The sequence below is a fragment of the Macrotis lagotis genome, chromosome 1, assembly GCF_037893015.1.
Source record: "Macrotis lagotis isolate mMagLag1 chromosome 1, bilby.v1.9.chrom.fasta, whole genome shotgun sequence".
In the NCBI taxonomy this organism is placed as follows: Eukaryota; Metazoa; Chordata; class Mammalia; order Peramelemorphia; family Peramelidae; genus Macrotis; species Macrotis lagotis.
In genome coordinates, this window is record NC_133658.1 from 364,620,141 (window position 1) to 364,640,226 (window position 20,086).

The 20,086-nt window shown below is 33.5% G+C and overlaps 1 protein-coding gene across 1 annotated transcript in view; it reads right to left on the reverse strand.

Moving 5' to 3' along the window:
* Positions 1–1,590, reverse strand: part of LOC141505981 (uncharacterized protein C5orf46 homolog) — a 10,231-nt gene extending 8,641 nt beyond the window's left edge. Inside the window, exon 1 of the mRNA XM_074212352.1 lies at positions 1,483–1,590. Within this exon, the coding sequence (XP_074068453.1) occupies positions 1,483–1,552 (70 nt within the window). The 5' untranslated portion in view covers positions 1,553–1,590. The remainder of the gene's footprint in view (positions 1–1,482) is intronic.
* Between the last annotated feature and the right edge of the window lie 18,496 nt (positions 1,591–20,086).

The following is a 20,086-nucleotide window of genomic DNA, read 5'->3' on the forward strand; positions in this document are numbered from 1 at the left end:
TAAGGAAAACATCCTTTGACCAAGAAAATAGTTTATAAAAACTTATGGTAATTATTATATTTAACATGTGGCATATTATATCACAATAAAAAATAATTAGACATATAAATTATGTTACATTCCATTGTCATATTATTTATATAAAAGATTATATCACATTTAATAAAATTTCATATCACATCATATAATATAGCATGCTATCCTCTCCTATCTTATAACTATAATGTACAGTATTCAACTAGACTATATGTATGATAAATTACATTAAATTATTTTTATGTTAGATGATGCAATATATTAGCTTCTATGTTACAAGATACTTTTATTTCATATTTTCTTATATTGCATTATGTATATGTAATAATATGGAATAGAAAATAGGATGTGGTGTGATATGGTAAGATATAATATACTATGATTTGATATAATGTGGTGTGATATGTTATAATATAAGGCAAAGTAATGTAATAAGACAGTTAGGTGGTACAGTAGAGAGACAAAAAGACTCCTCTTTGTGAGTTCAAATCTATACTCAGACATTTATTAGCTGTGTGATCCTGGGCAGATACTTAGCCCCAAATGGGTTCACGTAAAGTGGAAAATGACTAAGCAACAACAACGTACTATAATATAATGTAATTATATTACATAACAGCATTATATTATGTATGTTATAACTATTATAGCAATATAATAATTATATTACAGCACATACTGTTATATGTTATATCATGCATTATATTATATCACATCATATTACATCTCATCTCATCACATCATACCATATCACATCTTATGCTCTCCTATTCTATTCTATACAATACTAGACATACTACATTATATTACATGATCTCATGACATGTCATAGTAAATAATATTACATAGTAGACAAGTAGTGTCTAAAGACATGGTGGCTAAAGAATTGGCCTCAGAGCCAGTTGGTTTAAATCTGACACCAATGCAAGCCGGCTATGTGATCTTTGACTAGTTGTTTAACCTCATAGTGGTCTAGACAAATCATTAAGACTGTAAGTTAAACAAAAGGCACTTACCTGGATTGGTGGTGGGAGTTTAACAACTAGAAATTTCCTATATCATTGAATAACAGTTCTAATCTCTATCCCTATACATATAAACAGACACATATATGTATATGCACATTTCAACATACGTATGAATATAAACACACATACAATCACAAATATTTCATATACATACTATATATACAAACTATATATATATATATATATATATATATATATATATATATATATATATATATATACACACATATACATATACAAATTAACTTTATATTCACAAGTCACTTCCACTTACTGGTTCTGAGTTTTTCTTTTGGGAAAAATGAAGGGTGGGAAGGGTTGTGGGAAACAAAATGGTTTAAGGTTTCATCTCTCATATTCATTGACTGCATAGTAACCATATCAATTGTTTTCCCTATTTCATACCCCAAATACTCACCAGCATGAGAGGGAAGAATCAAAGTTAGTAACCCAATGACCATCATCATATGATGGGCTGAGGCGCCCATTCTTGTTCCTCTGGGTTCAGCTAAGTCTTGGAGGTAGCCATTTACTCTCACTTAATTTATACAACAAACAAAAATGACATCATTCAAGAACAATGAAGTTAATCAAGAAGTTAGGCAAGACAGAGCTCTGAGCCAAAGAACTCCTGTCAGGCACCTGATTTGGTAGGAAGAGCCCAGGACAGAAGGAAGAAGCTGTGGGTTTCAGCTATGCCACTAACCAGTTATGTGACTTTAGAGAAATCCTTTCCCATTTCTTTGTCTCAGTTTCTTCATCTGTGAAAGGAAGCAGTTGCAACTAGAACATTTCTAGACCCTCTTCCATGTTCTAGCATTTTATGTTCTATACTCTAAGATCTTTTCTAGCTCAGATTTTCTCTGTTCAATAGTCTAAGGTGTCAATGAGTTGTAATAATCTATTGTTCTGTAGTAGAAGTTTCTTTCCAGTTCTAATATTTCATGATAATTGCTTTCTTTTTTTTTTAGTTTTTTAGTTTTTAGTTTTTTTGCAAGGCAGTGGGGTTAAGTGACTTGTCCAAGTTCACACAGCTAGATAATTATATTATGTGTCTGAGACTGGATTTGAACTCAGGTCCTCCTGATTCCAGGATTGGTGCTCTATCTACTGTGCCACTTAGCTGCCTCATGTTAATTGCTTTTTAAAAAATCGTGCTTTATAAGAGCTCCTACTTCTTCTGCCATTGTACATTCTATTCAATTGAATGAACAATTCTTAAGTATTTATTATGCTCAATACAATTTGCCAACTTTGGGGGGGCAGTACAAAGCTAAAAATTATATATATATATATATATATATATATATATATATATATATATATATATATATATATATGAAGAGAGATAGAGAAACCCTGCCCACACAATGGATCATTTTTTCCATATTTTAAGTTTCCTTCTAAGATTAGCTTTAACATTCTTGCTCTTTAATTCTAATATTCTATATATTCTGTAATTTTCTAATATTTTTTCTAGTTCTAATAGTTTATTTTCAAAATATGCCATTCTGGATTTTATGGTTGCTATTCTAAGATCTCTTTCAAATGTAACATTTCCTTTTATTGTTTTAAAGTTCTTTCCAGTTTTTATGTTTTTTATGATCCCCTGAGAAAGGAAAAAAAATATTGTTCAGCTGTCCTGATGTTTGCCAGTTTTTATTGGCTTACAACAAATATTATTTCAGCAGGTGTCCCTAAGTCTGTTCCAACTGAGAATTAGACTGATGTTTTGATAAAAGATAGGCTAGAACAGATACTTGTAGGAGATGAGTGACAAAATTTTAGAAGGGTGGAGTTCACAGTGAGAGAAAATGCAAGTGTTCCTCCCTTTCTCCCTCACCCTGCTTAAAAACAACTAATGAAATATTAATTGCTCCATTCATTTATACACATTCAACAAGCATTTCATAAACACCTATGTGCAGAGCCCTCTACCTAAGTCCAGCTGACATTCCTTATCAGATGACTCACTGTGGCAGGGAGATATGACCCTGCATTCTTGAAAGTTGGTTCCCATGGGGTCTACAAAGAAGGAAAAGTATCCAGTTCAAGCTGAGTGATAGATGTTGTATCTGTAGGTTGAAGACCAAAATACCTAAATTCACTTTACTGAGTTGTATGTATTGAAGATAATTCATTTTCCTTTTGTAATTGAGTGCAAAAAGGCAAGAGATATAATAACCCCTCTCAGAGACTGCTGCAAATAATGGATACTCATATACATATGAGTCTCATATGTATAGATGTATGTGCGTATATATGTGGAAGATAGAAAGTGAAAGAAAGACAGAGAGAGAGAAAGAGAGAGACAGACAGAGGCAGAGACAGAGAGACAGAGACAGACAGAGAGACAGAGACAGACAGAGAGAGAGAGAGAGAGAGAGAGATCTGGATCTGATGTATATCCCATGAAGACTTTGGAGAATAAATGGGTTTTTGGAATTAAAGTGCATATAAGAGAAGGGAGAGTGACAATAATTCAGTCTTTTTCCTTCTTGGTTTCATTCTTGTGAGGAGATAGGCAGTTATTGTAAAAAGCATTAGGCATTTCCCCCATCCAACTCTCACCATTCTCATTGATATGAATCCATCTGCAAATGCCCAGCTGTTCTTTTTGACCCTTCTTTTTCTATTCTTTTCTGCTTTACACAAGTGAACTATTGAAGATGAGCCTGACCTTTTTTAATCTTAAATTTTATTTTTAATTTTTGAAAAAATAATTTCCATAAATTATATAATTAAAAATATGATTGCTCATGAAACTGCAAATATGCATTTCAATATAATGTATAAAATAATAATAAAATAACTTGCTATTTCTTTTAAATATGCAACAATTATCATGTAAATTTCTTTTTTTCTTTTTTCCTTCTTTTCCTGACCTTAGAAGTGGCCACCATTCAATAAAAATAGAAATATGTATGTGTGTGCATGTGTGTATGTGTGTGTATGTATGTATATGTGAGTGTATGTGTGTATGTATATAATATTATTCTATGCATAGTTCTATTTATCAGTTCTTTCTCCAGATGCAATAGTGTCTTTCTTCATACATCCTGTTTAGTTAATATGGGAATTTGTAATAGTCACAAAGATACTTTGCCCAATTATATACAAATAAGTTTAACAATTTAAATGAAATTGAAGAATATTAACAAAAAAAGTAAATTGCCTAGATTAGCAGAAGAGGGAATAAATATCTAAATAGATCTATTGTAGAAAAAAGAATTGAACAGACCATAAATGAGCTTCCTTAAAGTATCAGACTCAGATGAATTTACAAGTGAATTTCTACCAAAGGCAGGCAAGTTGAACTATTTCCAATATTAAACAAACTATTTGGAATAATAGTAAAGAAGGGATCCTACCAAACTCATTTTAACAAATACTATACTGATACCTAAACCAGGAAGAATAAAAACAGAGAAAGAAAATTTTGGAAGAATTTCATTAATAAATATGAATGTAAATATCCTAAATGCTAGCTAAAATATTATAACAATATATTACAAAAATTATGCATTATGTTGTAGTAACCTTGTGAAATTTCACAAGTGGGAAGGACCCCAAGAAGTACTGGAATGGGAATTCATATCAGAATTTGCTGTTAGCACAGCCCTATATTAGGGATCTGTGGGTCTTTGAGTAGCAAAGAATTAGACCCATCTCACAGCAGTTCAGATATTTTCTGGAGTAAGATATTATGCCTATTCTGAAGTGAAAATAATGGGGAAAATATATTTTAAGTGCTTGTCATCTCTCCCCAGGGAGGGACTATGATGGCATAGAATGTTCTTACCAAATATCCTTATAGTATAGTCTTCCTTCTCTAAAGCTAAGAAATCTCTATTTTTTTTTAACTTCTAGATGTTTATGAAGTGTCATTATACTCCAGTCTCCAACCTAATCTACCAGAGGACTGGCCAAGACAGGCCTTTCCTACAGTACTTGTAGGAAGTCACATCTTCTCTCAACTTCTGTTTCCTCATCAGCAAAATGAAGACAAGGGAAGTGAACATCAAAACCTAATATATGCTAGAAAGTGTTCTGAGCACATTATAAATACTAGATTGTTCTGAGGTTCAAATGACAGATATAAAAATATGTGTTTGTGTATGTGTGTGTGTGTGTGTGTGTGTGTGTGTGTGTGTGTGTGTATCACTTTGCATGCCTTAGAGTACAATATTGATATTATCCTTATTATTATTTAAAATAATAAATTGAAGGGTTTTCTGTAAATTCCAGTAACTCCCTATTGCTTCCAGGATCAAAACCTTACTTGGCATTCAGAACCCTGCATAATTTAGCTCCCTCCTAACTTTCTGACTTTCTTATACCTTCCTCCTCTTATAGGAATTTTTCATTTCCCTTAAGTTTTTATTATTTGAGTCTCTCATAGACATTTTTTTTTGCAACTTTTGTTTAACTAAAATTTGTCTTCTGTTAATATTAACTTCACCTGACCAAAATTGGCACATGGAATATAGTGTTATGTAAAGACTGACATTCTTCAGATAGAAGCCAAAGGAGAGCAAAGTGATCTAAATGAAATGAAGAAAAATATCAATTATCAGGAGGATGCAAAGGAGGGAGGAAGGAAAATGTAAAACTTAAAACCTTGTAACAAAATGATTGGTGTAAACAACTATTGCATGTTGTTGGAAAAATAAAAACAAACATCAATAAATAAAGACCAGCTGTCCCTGACTCTTATGTTATCTTGGAGACATATAAATTAAGTGCTCCTCTAGTTGTCCATTGCAAGCCCTCTAACTGTAGTTTAATCAGTAGCCTGACTTAGTTTACCTATAGTCTGCTTAATTATATTTCCTTAAGGCATGTATGGGATTACGATTGACTGAATTTGTTGAAATTTTATGACATTGAAGGAAGCATGGGATTTTAAATCTTCTTTCTTAATTTGTGTAACCTATTCAAAAATATTTGCAGCAGTTCTTTTTGTGGTAGCAAATAATTGGAAATTGAAGATATGCACATCAATTAGGGAATGACTAAACAAGTTATAGTATATTAATGCTATAGAGTACTACTGTTCTTTAAGGAACCATGAATGGGCAGACTCTAGAGAAGCTTGGAAAGACTTATACAAATTGATGCTGAGTGAAGGGAAGAAAACCAAGAAAACATGTACAAATTAATAGCATTGTAAGCTTATCAACCATGATGGATGCATCTCCTCTCAGCAGTTCAGAGATCTAGGACAATCCTGTTATGGACAATGCAATTCACATCCAAATTAAAAAAAACACCCAGAATCTGAATGAATACTATATTCATTTTTTTACTTTTTCAAAATTTCTTTTGTTTTCCTTCCTATTCCATAGTTTTCTTTCTTTTCTCTTAGGTCTAATTCCTCATAGACAAAATGACTAATATTTAAACATACTAAGCACAAATGTACATGTACAAAATTCCCTAGACTGTGCACCACTGAGGGAGGGGAGTGGAAGGGAGGGTGAAAGAAAATTGAATAACTTATAAATATGCAAGTGGATGAATGTAGAAAAACTTTCCTAACAAGTGATTGGAAAAATAAAATATCAGAAACAACAAAAAATTATAATCTAAAATAATGTACAAGTTTGCAATATTAAAAAAATTATTTCAGTCTTTCTGATATAATGTTCTTTATAAAAGGTTTTTGTAAACCCCAATCAGACTTCATTATTATTTTTCTACCTTCTGAAATTAAACCTAAACATAATAAAACCTAGGTTTTTTTCTCTCTATTATTTTTTACTTTGTTATAAAACTATTTGACAATAGTCACCCACTGTGCAGACTCATATGGGAAATATTTCTTCCATAGTATTCCATAGCAAGTGGACACTGACCTTCTGGTCATTCCATGAATAGGATACTCCATCCATAGGCTTTGCATACTTTTTTTTTTAAATTTTTCTCCTCATGTCTGAAATCCTCTCCCTCTTCATTTGCTCCTATTAATAACTTTCCTGATTTCCTATAAGTCACAATTCAAATCTCATCTTTTACAGGAAGCATGTCTTGATTTTAGTGCTTTATTCTGTTAATTATTTTCTATTTATCCTATCTATATCTTTTTTATATTTATTTACATGTTATCTCCCCCATTAGATCGTAAACTCTTTGAGGAAAGGGAATGCTCTTTTTGTCTCTTCAGTGCCTAACACATTGCCTGGTATATAATAAGTACTTAATGAATATTTTTTGATAGATTCATTGAAATAACCATAATTCCATCACAGGACAAAGAATTTAGGACTGAAAGGAATGTGAGAACAGCAGATGTAGAAATTCAGAGTTAAGAGAATCTTAGGACATCACATTATATATTTTATAATATTGCACATAATATTATATAAAATATTATAAGATATTATTAATCACTGGAAGAGGACTTAGTGTTCATATAGTTCATTCTCTTTCCCTTACTGAGAGAAAAGACATCCAGAGAAGTTTTTTTTTGGTTTGTTTGCTTTTTAATATAACATCAAATTAGTGAAAAGTGACAAGGTCTACTTATTTCTAGTTCTTGGGCATTAGAGGAGGACCAAGATGATGAAGATTTTGCTTATTATCTTACAAGCAATGAGGAGTCATTGGTACTTTCTTTTCAGGAGAATGAGATGTCAAAAATAGTGTCTTAGGAAAATTCTTTTGATAACATGTATAATGTATGGTGCAGGGGATGAGAATGGAGTTAGAGAGATCTTAGGAGATCATTGCAGTAGACTAGGATGTCATTGGGAACCTTCTTCAGTCCACTGTCCTGAGTTTTTCTTGGTGTTGAAATGGAGAGCTATATTGAATACAGCACTTGGAATATCACTTGGAATATCTGGAAAAAGACTTTGGTATAGAGAATAGAAAATGTTTAACACATCAGCAAAATGAGGTCCTGAGAAGTGATCATTTGCAGAAGGTCACAAAAGGAATCAATAATAAGACCAGATCTTAAACCTGAGTTTATTGATTTTAGGTATCTTGCCACTTAATACTTTGGCTAAAATGGGGTTGGGGTTCAGACAATTTTTGGACTTTGGAGAGAGCCTGCCTAGGCTGGAACCAGGAACAGAAACTGCAAGTTATATAGTGTGCATCAGGGAGGCCCAACTGTTGAATTTAGTTCAAGTTCTGGAATTGATATATCTATCTATATTTATACATCTATACCTGTAATTATATATGTAAAACATGTCTCTCTGTCTCTCTTTCCTGTGTTTGCCCACAAATGCCCTGTTGCATTTTTTGTCTGTTGCTATTTATCTATTCATGCATGTGTAAATAGGTGTGTAGTGGTTACTGATTCAAATCACACCCAATGAGATATTTCTTGTTCACTGTCACAACAGCTTTTGCCTTTAGAAACATTTACTTCTTAAGATGCAATATCATAAGCTGGCACTATTGTTCATTCACACTTTACAGTCCCATAAGGGAACTGCTACCTGAAGTCTCAAGCTCTGGAATGGGGATGTGATTTAAGGGTGGAGAAGAGAAAAAAAGAGTAGGAAGCAAAAAGGGATCTTTCAGAGTCAAAGAATGGAGAGGATTTTAGAGTAAAGAAAGAGCTGGGACAGCAGAAAATAGAAACCAGATTGTTTTGTGTTGCCATCTCAGATCTCAAAAGCAACCTCAATGAATGTGGTGAAGTGGATAGTGACAAATGAAAATTATCTATTGAGTCAAAAGGTTAGGATTTGCACAGATATAATAAAGACCTGAAGTGATCACAAGATCTTTGATTTAGAACTAGAAGGTCTTCTAGTCTAGCCCCCAATTTACAGATGAGGAAACTGAAGTCAAAAGATTGTAAGTGATTTTCCCATGGTTGTATAAACAGCAAATTATGGAGTTAGGATTTAAATATGTGATGTTCTTATTCAGATTTTCCTTCTTTAGATTTCTGGATTTTTGTTGTTATTGCTATTGTTTAGTCATGTCTGAACATAACTTTTGGGGTCTTCCTGGCAAAGCTTTTCGAGTAGTTTGCCATTTCATTCTCTGATTCATTTTTCAGTTCAGGAAACTGTAACAAACAGGATTAGGTGACTTATCCAGAATCATACAGTTAATAAGTATCTGAGGCCATATTTGAATTCAGCAAGATTTGTCTTCCTGACTCAAGTCTGTCACTATATCCATTATATCACATATAGTTCAAATGAACCTATTGTTGCTGGGACTTTTTTGGGTCACCAATTAAAGATAGAATTTGGGTTAACCAAGAAATCGAGGGTCACTGAAAGGACAAAGGAATCCATGTGCTCTCCGAGATTTTAAAATTGCTCAAGATTTTATTATAAAATATAACAAAGTAAACAGGTTGAAAAACTTTTCCTCTCAAAGGGTCAACAAGCACTTTAGGACAGGGTGAATAACAAAAGGCTTGGTACAGTTGCTTGGTAGACAGAGGCTGTGACAGAGAAGGAGATAAAGAGGAACAGGGATAAAGACAGTCGGAACATTGACTGGGCCAGAAAGAGAGGACTGGCCCCGAGCAGAGGTCTGGCCCAGGTTTTATAGCCTTGCCCCTTCTCTGGGCACTGAGGGAAAAATGACCAAAATCAGATAGATAGTTAAAGACTAAGGGTTGGAAATGAGGAGACAGGATACAAATTTTACATTAAACCATGAAACAATAGAAGTCAATTTACATCTCAATAGCAAAGATCCTTCCATACCTTTAACAAAATTCCCAGATTTTAATAGCATTAAAATATTACAGAATTTGTTTCTCATATAATTTTTCCACATTTGAAGGTCACCAAAAGGATAAAATAGAGGTGTATGGTGGGTGTGAGCAGGCTGTAACAACTCAGGAAGAATTAGGTAAGAGAAGTGGCACAAAGAATTTCATCAGAGGATTGTGTGACTGAAACCAAAGGTAGGCTGGTCTATGTGGTAAGATCAAAGGATAAATTAACAACAACATTGTGAGATGAACAACCTTGATGGAAACAACTCCACTCAGCAGTTCAGGGAGCTAAGGACAACTGTATTAGACCAGCTATGGACAATGTTATCTCCATCCAGAGAAAGAAAAACAAAACAAAACAAAACATGCACACAGAAAAACCCAACCCTTCATAAGCTGATGAACACTTTATAAAACTTATCTCTGATGTATCTCTTTCCTTAATTTTAATTCCTCATACCAAAAATAACTAATCTGTAAACATGTTTATCAAAAACATAAATGTACAATGCTAACCTGACTGTTCACTGCTGAGGTGAAGTGGGTAGGAAGGGAGGGTGGAAGGAAATTTTGTAACTTAAAAATACACATGTGCATATGGATGAAAATAAATTTTTAAAAGATCAAAGGATAAACAATGTTCAGACTCTGGGCTTCTTTAGATATTTATAAGAATTCAAGAGGACTAGAAGAAAATATACAACATGTGGAGGTGTACCCATTATGGAGGAAGTCTGGAAGGACATCAACTAGAGACCTGCAAGGTTATGGATGGGTTCAGATCTACACAGTTGAGGGGCATTACTAACTTGAGTATATCTCAGACTCATTGAAGTATCAAGTTACAATATACAACTTTTTATTTTTTTCTTTATTTTTAAATTAAATTTTAAATTTAAATACAAAATGAGAAAAAATCATTGTCATATGTTCAGCAAAACATGAGATTCATAATATAAAACAAAAATTTCCATTTCAAGAAAGTCTATATAATAAATACTTCAAATTGTATTTAAAATTTCCGTCTTTTCTTTGCTTTCTTATAAATTTCCTTCTGTTCTTGACTGTGCATTGTTTACTTTATCTCTCCCCTACTCAAGGCTATAATTAAACATGAATACACATACATATATAATAAATATACACATAAACATACACTCACATATACATATACACAGATGCATATATATATCCACATTTATATATAGAATATATGTATATGTGTATATAAATATATATATTTATACTCACCCACATACATACACACATAAAAAAAATCATGGATCTCTATATATTTGGTTTGTGTGCATCTTTTATTTTTATAATATTTTCTGAAAGAGGCCAGCTCTCTTCACTCCTTTACTTTATTTTTACTTTTGACCTTCCTTACCCTCCACATCCAAGAATCACTCCTTACATACCCTTTACTGCCCTCTTTCCCAGTGATCTATATAACTTTCCCAATACTTCCTTTATCCAATTTCCTCACCCTCTAACTCACTGTTCTACCCATCCCTTCCCCTTTCTTTCTGAATTTAAAAGGCTTTTACACACACACACACACACACACACACACACACACACACACACACACACAAATACATAAACACACAAAAGTTTCATTCCCTTTAATCCATTCTTGATGAGAATAAGCTTTCAGAACTACCAGCTCTCCTTCCCAACCTAATTGTTCTGTAAAATTCTTCCTCTCAGTAGATGTGTGACCTTGGACAAGTCATTTGGCTTAAATAAAAATTAAAAAAAATTCTTCCTCTTATACCTTATTTGTATAATGCTTTTGTTAAATCTTTTCTTGTACCTTTTACTTTTTAGAATCCACTTCTACTTAGGGGATTTCCTTCAAACTTCCTAATTATTAATAACAATATTTTTTCTTTTTTTATTTAAGACAATGGGGTTAAGTGACTTGCCCAAGGTCACATAGCTAGGAAATTATTAAGTGTCTGAGATCAGATTTGATCTTGGGTCCTCCTGACTCCAGGGCCAATGCTCTATCCACTATGCCACTTAGCTGCCCCTAACAATGACAATCTTGGATATATAGTTTATATTTTCACATATAGGCAATGTGTTCTTATTCAACCCCTTCTAATTATTCTTTGATGTTTACCTTTTATTTCCTTTGGATCTTTTGTATCAAATTTTTTATTAAGTTCGTATCTTTTTGCAACCGACATTCTGAAAGTTTGGCAATTCATTGAAAAACTTTTTTTTTAGGTTTTTGCAAGGCATATGGGGTTAAGTGGCTTGCCCAAGGCCACACAGCTAGGTACTTATTAAGTGTCTGAGGCTAGATTTGAACTCAGGTACTCCTGACTGCAGGGCTGGTGCTCTTTTCCACTGCGACACCTAGCCACCTCTGAATAATTTTTTTATTTTCATTCAGGATCATAGCTAAATTTTCTGGATATGATATTTTCAGCCATAATCCCAATCCTTTTGCTCTTCAATATGTTGTGTTCCAGGATCAGTGGTCTTTTATTGTAATTGTGTTAGATCTTCTACAAATATGTAATTCTACAAATATGGCTCTGCCATATTTGAATTTGTATTTTTCCTTTTGACTCTTAATATTTTCTCTTTAATCTGAGGTTTTGGAATTTAACTCTGATATTCTTGTCAGTTTTCCTTCTAGGATCCTGTTCAGGTGGTGATTGGTGAATACTTTTCTATTTCTACTTTCCTCTCTTGTTCTTACATTTCAAGACAGTTTCATTAATTATTTCTTATATCAAGATTCTTTTCTTAAAATTGTAGCTTTCAGGGAGTTTGGTTATGCTTATGTTTTCTCTTATTGATCTGTTCTCCAGATTGGTTGTTTTTCTTATGAGGTATTTTACATTCTTTTCTACTTTTTCATTCTTTACATGTTGCCTTATTATTTGTTGGTCTCTATCTCTAATGACCTCACTGACTTCCCTATGCCTAATTCTAATTTTCAGGAAGTCATATCCTTCCTTAAGACTCTGGATCTTGGACTTCCTGAGTAGAGCCAAAATGGCAACAAGAAGTTAGGAAGTTCCCAGAGCTTTTCCCAAAACAACTTTATTTTTTAAATTTCAGTTTAGTTTATTAAAATACATGTTACACCCCAACGAATAAAAAAATAATCCTTGAAATATATTTTTAAAATGCACAGATTGAAACAAATATTTCATCTTCTGGTTTGCCTTATTTGTAATTTTTCTCTAAAAGTGCAATGAAAACTGTTCAATTAATATCTTAATATTCTTTAAAATGAGTTGGGGTTTTGGGTTTTTTTTAATTATAAAGATTTTATTTATTTTGAGTTTTACAATTTTCCCCCAATCTTACTCCCCTTCACACACAGAAGGCAATTTGCCAGTATTTACATTACCAAAACAGCTTTAAATAAAGTCTATAAACAGATCTTAAAGTGATAGATCCTACAAAAATAGCAGAGTGAAACAACTTTTCAGTTTAAATTACCTTGGAGGAAATGAGGAAAGATCTTCCTCATGAAGTAAAAAGGGAATGCAACCCAGTGTACACAGGGAAACTATGAAGCTCACAGGAGACTCTTAGCCACAACATAGCTCAAGTCCTGGTTCAGCAGGCCCATGATACAGCAGGCCAGCAGTGAGGGCCCAAGAACAGCTTAGAAAGCAAAGTTTGAGCACAAGACAGCTAGTGCAACAGGCAGGACTTCTACCCCATACAGGAAACAAGCCATGAGTACCTGAGATTCCAGAGAGGAAAGCCAGGGACAAGACCCCAAATTCCTAGCACAGAATGCTTGGGACTGTACCCAATGTGCCCTAGGAGCTGAGTTCAACTTTCAAAATGAACAAAAAACTCAAAAAGAACACTAACCATAGAAAGATATTATAGTGAGAGGGAAGATAAAAATCCCATCACAGAAGAGAAAAGCCTAAATTTGATGCCTCAAAAGGGGTTATGAACTGATCTCAAATCAAAAAAATTCCCTTGGAAAACTCAAAGTGAATATTACAGTTAAGAAGAAAAAAAGAAGAAAAATTGAGAAAAGAATCATAAAAGAGAACTATGTAAAATTGGAAAAGATAATGCAAAAATGAACTGAAGAAAACAATACCATTAAAAGCAAAATTGACCAGAGGAAAAAATTCCTTTAAAAGCAAAATGAACCAACTGCAAAAGGAAATGCAAAGTTAACCAAAGAAAATAAAGCCCTAAAAATTAGAATTGAACAATATGCTGGAGGGCCAAGGAACTTGAATTACAACCAAGAATCAGCCAACCTGCAAAATTCACCATATTCTTTCAGGAAAAAATGTATTTTACAACAAATGGAAGACTTTCAAACTTATTTGATAAAAAGACTAGACCTGAACAGAAAAATTGATCAACAAATATAAGACTCAAGAGATAAGTAAAAAGGCAAATGCAAAGATTAAAAACAAATTAATTAATAAGACTAAACTGTTAAGATCTCAACATGGAAAGGTAATACCTATAACTCTTTTTTTTTGGCTTTTGCAAGGCAAATGGGGTTAAGGGCTTGCCCAAGGCCACACAGCTAGGTAATTATCAAGTGTCTGAGGCCGGATTTGAACTCAGGTACTTCTGACTCTAGGGCCGGTGCTCTATCCACTGCGCCACCTAGCCGCCCCTACCTATAAATAACTCTTGACAATTGTTTTTCTTTTATGATAATTGGAAGGAACATAACTGGACAGAGGGTGTGGGTATAAATTGATTATGATACGATGATACTTATAACTTGAGAACTGTATTTCTTTTTTTCTTTTTTTTTAGTTTTTTGCAGGACAATGGGGTTAAGTGATTTGCCCAAGATCACACAGCTAGGTATTTATTAAGTGTCTGAGGCCAGATTTGAACTCAGGTACTCCTGACTCCAGGGTTGGTGCTCTATCTACTGCACTACCTAGCTGCCCCTGAAAACTATATTTCTATTAGGATCGTTGACTAGAGTATACTTAGATAGAGGATATAGATATAAGACAATATAAAACAACTAAGATATTTTATAAAAGAATTATTCTGGAAGAACACAACAGAGATGGAAGAGGGTAAATAATACCACTTGAAAGACACAAAAGACCTATTATAGTAGAGGGAAAGAATGGGGGGGTCATGAGCATTGAGCAAGCCTTACTTTCAATAGATTTGAGGGAATTATATATATATATATATACATATATATATATATATTTACAATTGAGTTGAGGAATTTATGTTATGGGAAAGTAGGAGGGGAAAGGGAAAAGAAAGAGGAAGGAGGAGGCTATTAGAAGGCAGATAAAAAGGCAGAAGAAAAGTAAAAGTAGAAGGGGGACAATGAGAGGAGGACATATTGAGGGAAATGGTGATCAGAAGCAAAAACACATGTAAGGAGAGATAAAGTGAAAAGAGAGAGAATAGTACAAAAAGGATGCCAATAGGATTAGATTGGTACAAAAGAAATAGTAATAAATGACCATTGTAATGTACTGTTTTATAAACTCAAAGACTCAAACTTCTAGAGCTATATGACAAAAATTGCTTGGAAAATTAGAAAATAGTATGACTGAACTAGGTATAGCTCAACATCTCACATCCTACATCAAGATTAGGTTGAAATGGGTACAGGATTTAGAAATAAAGGGTGATGCCATAAGTCAATTAGGAGAACAAGGAATGATTTATCTCTCAGATCTACGAAAAGGGGAGGCATTTATGATCAGAAATAGAGTACATTATTTATTGAAAAATGGATAATGTTGATTACATTAAATTGAAAAAGGTTTCACACAAAATCAGTGCAACCAAGATTAGAAAAAAACATAGAAAGTTGGGAAACAATTTTCACAACTGCATTTCTGACAAAGGACTCATTTCTAAAATATATAGAGAACTGAGTCAAATATATAAGATTAAAAGATATTGTCTATTTGATAAATGGTCAAAGTTATGAACAGGTAATCTTCAAATGAAGAAATCAAAAATATCAATAGTTATATGAAAATTCTCTAAATCATTAATTGATTAGAAAAATTCAAATGGAAACAACTTTGAGGTACCACCTCCCACCTATCAAATTGGCTAAAATGACAAAAAAATGACATGTGAGATGATGTGGAAAAATTAGGATAGAGTTGTGAACTGATCCAACAATTCTGGAGAGCAATTTAGAACTATATTCAAAGAGCAATAAAACTGTGCAAACCCTTTGATCCAGCAGCACCACTACTAGATCTATATCCTAAAGATCATAAAAAGGGGAAAAGACCAACATGCACAAAAATATTTATAGTCATTCTTTTTGTAGTGGCAAAGAATTGGAAACTGAGGGAATGCTCAACAATTGGGGAATGGATGAACAAATTATGATATATAGACATAGTGGAATACTATTGTTCTGTAAGAAATCATGAGCTGGGGAAGGTAGTGCACTGGCCTTGGAGTCAGGAGGATCTGAGTTCAAATTTGACCTCAGACACTTAATAATTACCTAGCTAGGTGATCTTGACAAGTCATTTAACCCCATCTTGCAAAAAAAAAAAAAAAAAGAAATCATGAGCAGGCAGACTTCAGAAAAGCTTGGATAAACTTGCATGAACTGATGCTGAATTAAATGAGCAGAACTAGAAGAATATAGTACACATATGCAGCAACATTGATAGATGATCAGTTATGACAGACTGAACATCTCTCAACAATTTAGTGATCAAGGATAATTATAAAGGTCTTGTAATGGAAAATGGCATCCACATCCAGAACAAAATGCAAGCCAAAAACAGCTATCCAGTCTACATGCAAAGCAAAGTAGAATATGGTCATTTTTAAAAACTCATTTTATGTTTTTTTCTTTCTCATGTTTTTCCCCTTTTTAATCTAATTCCTTTCACAGTATGACTAAAATGGAAATATGTTAAATATGATTGTCATGTGTAACCTATATCATATTACTTGTTGGGGGAGGAAAGGCAGGGTGGTAGAAAACCATGAAAGTTAAAAGTTTCTAGTTGGTTAACTTTTTTCCATAATCTTCTTGTTTTTCTTGGATTGTTCTTATTTTTAGGAATAAATTTTTCTCAATCTTTTTTTTTGGCATTTATTTTGTTTTTGAAGTATTTTTTGAGAATTTCTATGAATTGTTTTTGAGCAAGTAGTCATTTGATTTTACTCTTTTGCATAGGGGAGGTCTTTTTTTGTTTTAGTATCATCCACTGAAGACGAACCCTGATCTCTATTTCCATCATAATTCTCTATGGTTTGGCTCCTTCTCCTTTGTCTGCTTATTTTTAATTAAAAAAAATTATCAGCTTTTTGATCTATTCACCTCTAATTCTGGAATGTGGGGGGATTGTGTCTCTGTTCTCAGGAGCTTTGTCCTGGTCCCAACCTCTGGAGTCCTTTCCTCCTCTAAGCCACATCTGGGGCTCCTTCACACATTGTCTAGAAATGATCTTACTCTCTGAGAATCTTGAAGAAAGATTGTTGTAACTCTGAAAAATATAGTAGTTTCTAAGACCAGATTAGATTTTATATTATCACATTTCATATACTCTATATTCTAAATGGTTTATTTGATGTTTCAAACACCAACATACCTGCTTCCCCATTCCTGGAATGCTCTCCCTCCTCACTTCTATCCCTGTATTTCCAAAGGACCTTTCAATGTCTAGGTCCAAAATAGATGTTCAGAACCTTTGAATTTGTACTTTGTCTATTATTTTGCAAAAAACTTAGTTCTAGATATGCTTGGGGGCAGAGGAAGAAAAAGGAGAAAAAAGTTAATAAATTTTTATATTAGTGCTGGTTATATTCCAGGCATCATGCTTCTTTCCTTTACAAATATTATCTGGGATGGGATAGGGTCTGGGGAAGAGTCAAGATGGTGGACTAAGGCAGGAAATTTCCTGAATTCTCACAAATTCACCACCAAACAACAATAAAATAATGCCACAAGACAATCTTTGGAGTGATAGACTAAACAAAAAGGTGAGGCGAAATAATTTTCCAGCCCAAAACAACTTAGAAGGTTGGCAGGAAAGGTCAATCTCTCTTGAGTTAAGGGTGAGAATAGTACAGTATAGGCAAGTCAGCAGCAACCAAGCCCACAGACCAGGGACCAGGTCCCTTAGCCCTAGCATAGCAGTTACTTGAGAGGCCCTGAATCCCAAGGTATAGCAGGCCAGTGTAAGACTCTTGCTCTCCCAGGACAAGAAGCTTGTGATAGTGCTCCCTCCATCCCAGGAAGAAAGGCCAACTTTAGATATCATGAAATAGTGTGGAAAATGAGCAAAAACCAAAATAAAACAAAAGAACCTGACCAAGTTACTGTGATTACAGAGATCAAAATACAAATTCAGAAGCAGATAACAATGTCAAAATGCCTCAAAAACAAAAAAAGTAAATTGATTTCAGACCCAAAAAGAACTCCTGGAAAAGCTCAAAAAGCATTTTAAAAGTCAAATGGGAGATGTAGAAGGAAAGTTGGGAAATGGAATGAGCATGATGATAAGAGAATCATGAGAAAAGAGTAAAAAACTTGGTAAAGGAAATATAAAAAATGGGAAAAGATGTAAAAAAAATCACTGAAGAAATTATTTCACTAAAAAGAAGAATTGAACAAACAGAAGCAAATGACTCCATGAAATCTCAAGAAATGAACAAAATCAAAAGAAGAAAAAAAAGAAAATATGAAATATCTCATTAGTAAAAGACCTAAACTAGAAAATAGATGGAGGAAAAATAATTTAAGAATTAGTGGACTGCCTAAACTTATGATCAACAAATGATATTTTAAGAAATTAAGGAAAATTTCCCTAATATTCTAGAACCAGAAGGTAAAAAAAGAAATTGAAAGACTCCACTGATCACTTTATAAAAGAGCTCTTCAAATGACAACTTCCTTTGATATAATAGACAAATTCTAGAATTTCCAGGTTAAGAAGAGAATACTATAAGCATTAGGAAGAAACTATTCCAATAAAGTGGAACCACTATCAGGATTGCATAGGATTTAGAAATTTCCACATGAAATGATTAGAGATCTTGCATTATGATATTCTGGAAGGCAAAGATGCTTAGATTATAACCAAAAATTCCTTCCCCTGCAAAACCAAGTATAATCCTTTGAAGGAAAAATGAATATTTAATGAAGTTGAGTACTTTTAGGCATTTCCAATGTAAAGACCATAGCTGAAAGAAAATTTGATTTTCAGGCATGGAATTCAAGAGAAGCTTAAAAAGGTAAATAGGAAGAGAATAGATAAGCCATTTAATAAAGTTAAACTATTTACATTCTTCCATGGAAAGATAATACTTGTAACTCTTAAGAATTTTATCACTATTAGTACAATTAGAAGGGGTATACATAAAAAGTGTGGTTATAAGTTGACTTTGATGGAATGTTATCTTTAAAAAAAGGGGGTGAAAAAGAAGATTGCACTAGGAAAAAAAAGCATAGGTGGAATGGGTTATATTAACTCAAAGGAAGAGCCTACAAAGACCTATTTCAGTAAAGGAAAGTTGAAAGTAGGTAGGCATTTTTTCTTTTTTTTTAAGTTTTTTTTTTTTGTCAAGACAATGGGGTTAAGTGGCTTGCCCAAGGCCACACAGCTAGGTAATTATTAAGCATCTGAGGCCGAATTTGAACTCAGGTACTTCTGACTCCAGGGCTGGTACTCTATCCATTGCACCACCTAGCCACCCCCATAGGTAGGCATTTCTCATATTTTTTCTCTTCAGCATTGCTCAAACAATAAATATGAATAACATTCAAATTCCATTGGGTTTAGAAATCTGTTACCCTATAGGGCAATAGGAGGGGAGGTAGGTAAGAGACTGTGGGAAGACTGATTGTTAGAAAGTAGGGCAGATTAGGGCAGGTGGCATTCAGAAGTAAAATACTGGTGAGGAACAACAGGACACTGAGGTTTGACCATTGTGCTATAAGTTATAAAGTTGAGTTGCAAACAATATTCTTCCAGAATACCTCAATGAAAATCTCTTAGTGCTGAACAAATATTAAGGAAGTACCGGAAAAAAAGAGATCATGGTAGGCTGAAATGGTTAGAGATTTTTTTCTGGAGGAGAAACAAGTTAGGTTGGGGTTATATAGACAAAAAGAAGGGACTTGGGGCCCTGAGATAGGCAGAACAGAATAAGCAAAGATGGAGAGGTAGTAATGAACAGCATATGTGTGTTTGTGTGTGTGTGTGTGTATTAGGACAATGACAATTTGGGCCAAGACATAATTAAAAGAGTTTATAGAGGGATGTAAGGTTAAAAAGGCAATGTTATGGAAAGTCTTGAATTCCAGGAAAAGGGGGTTTGGACTCCATAT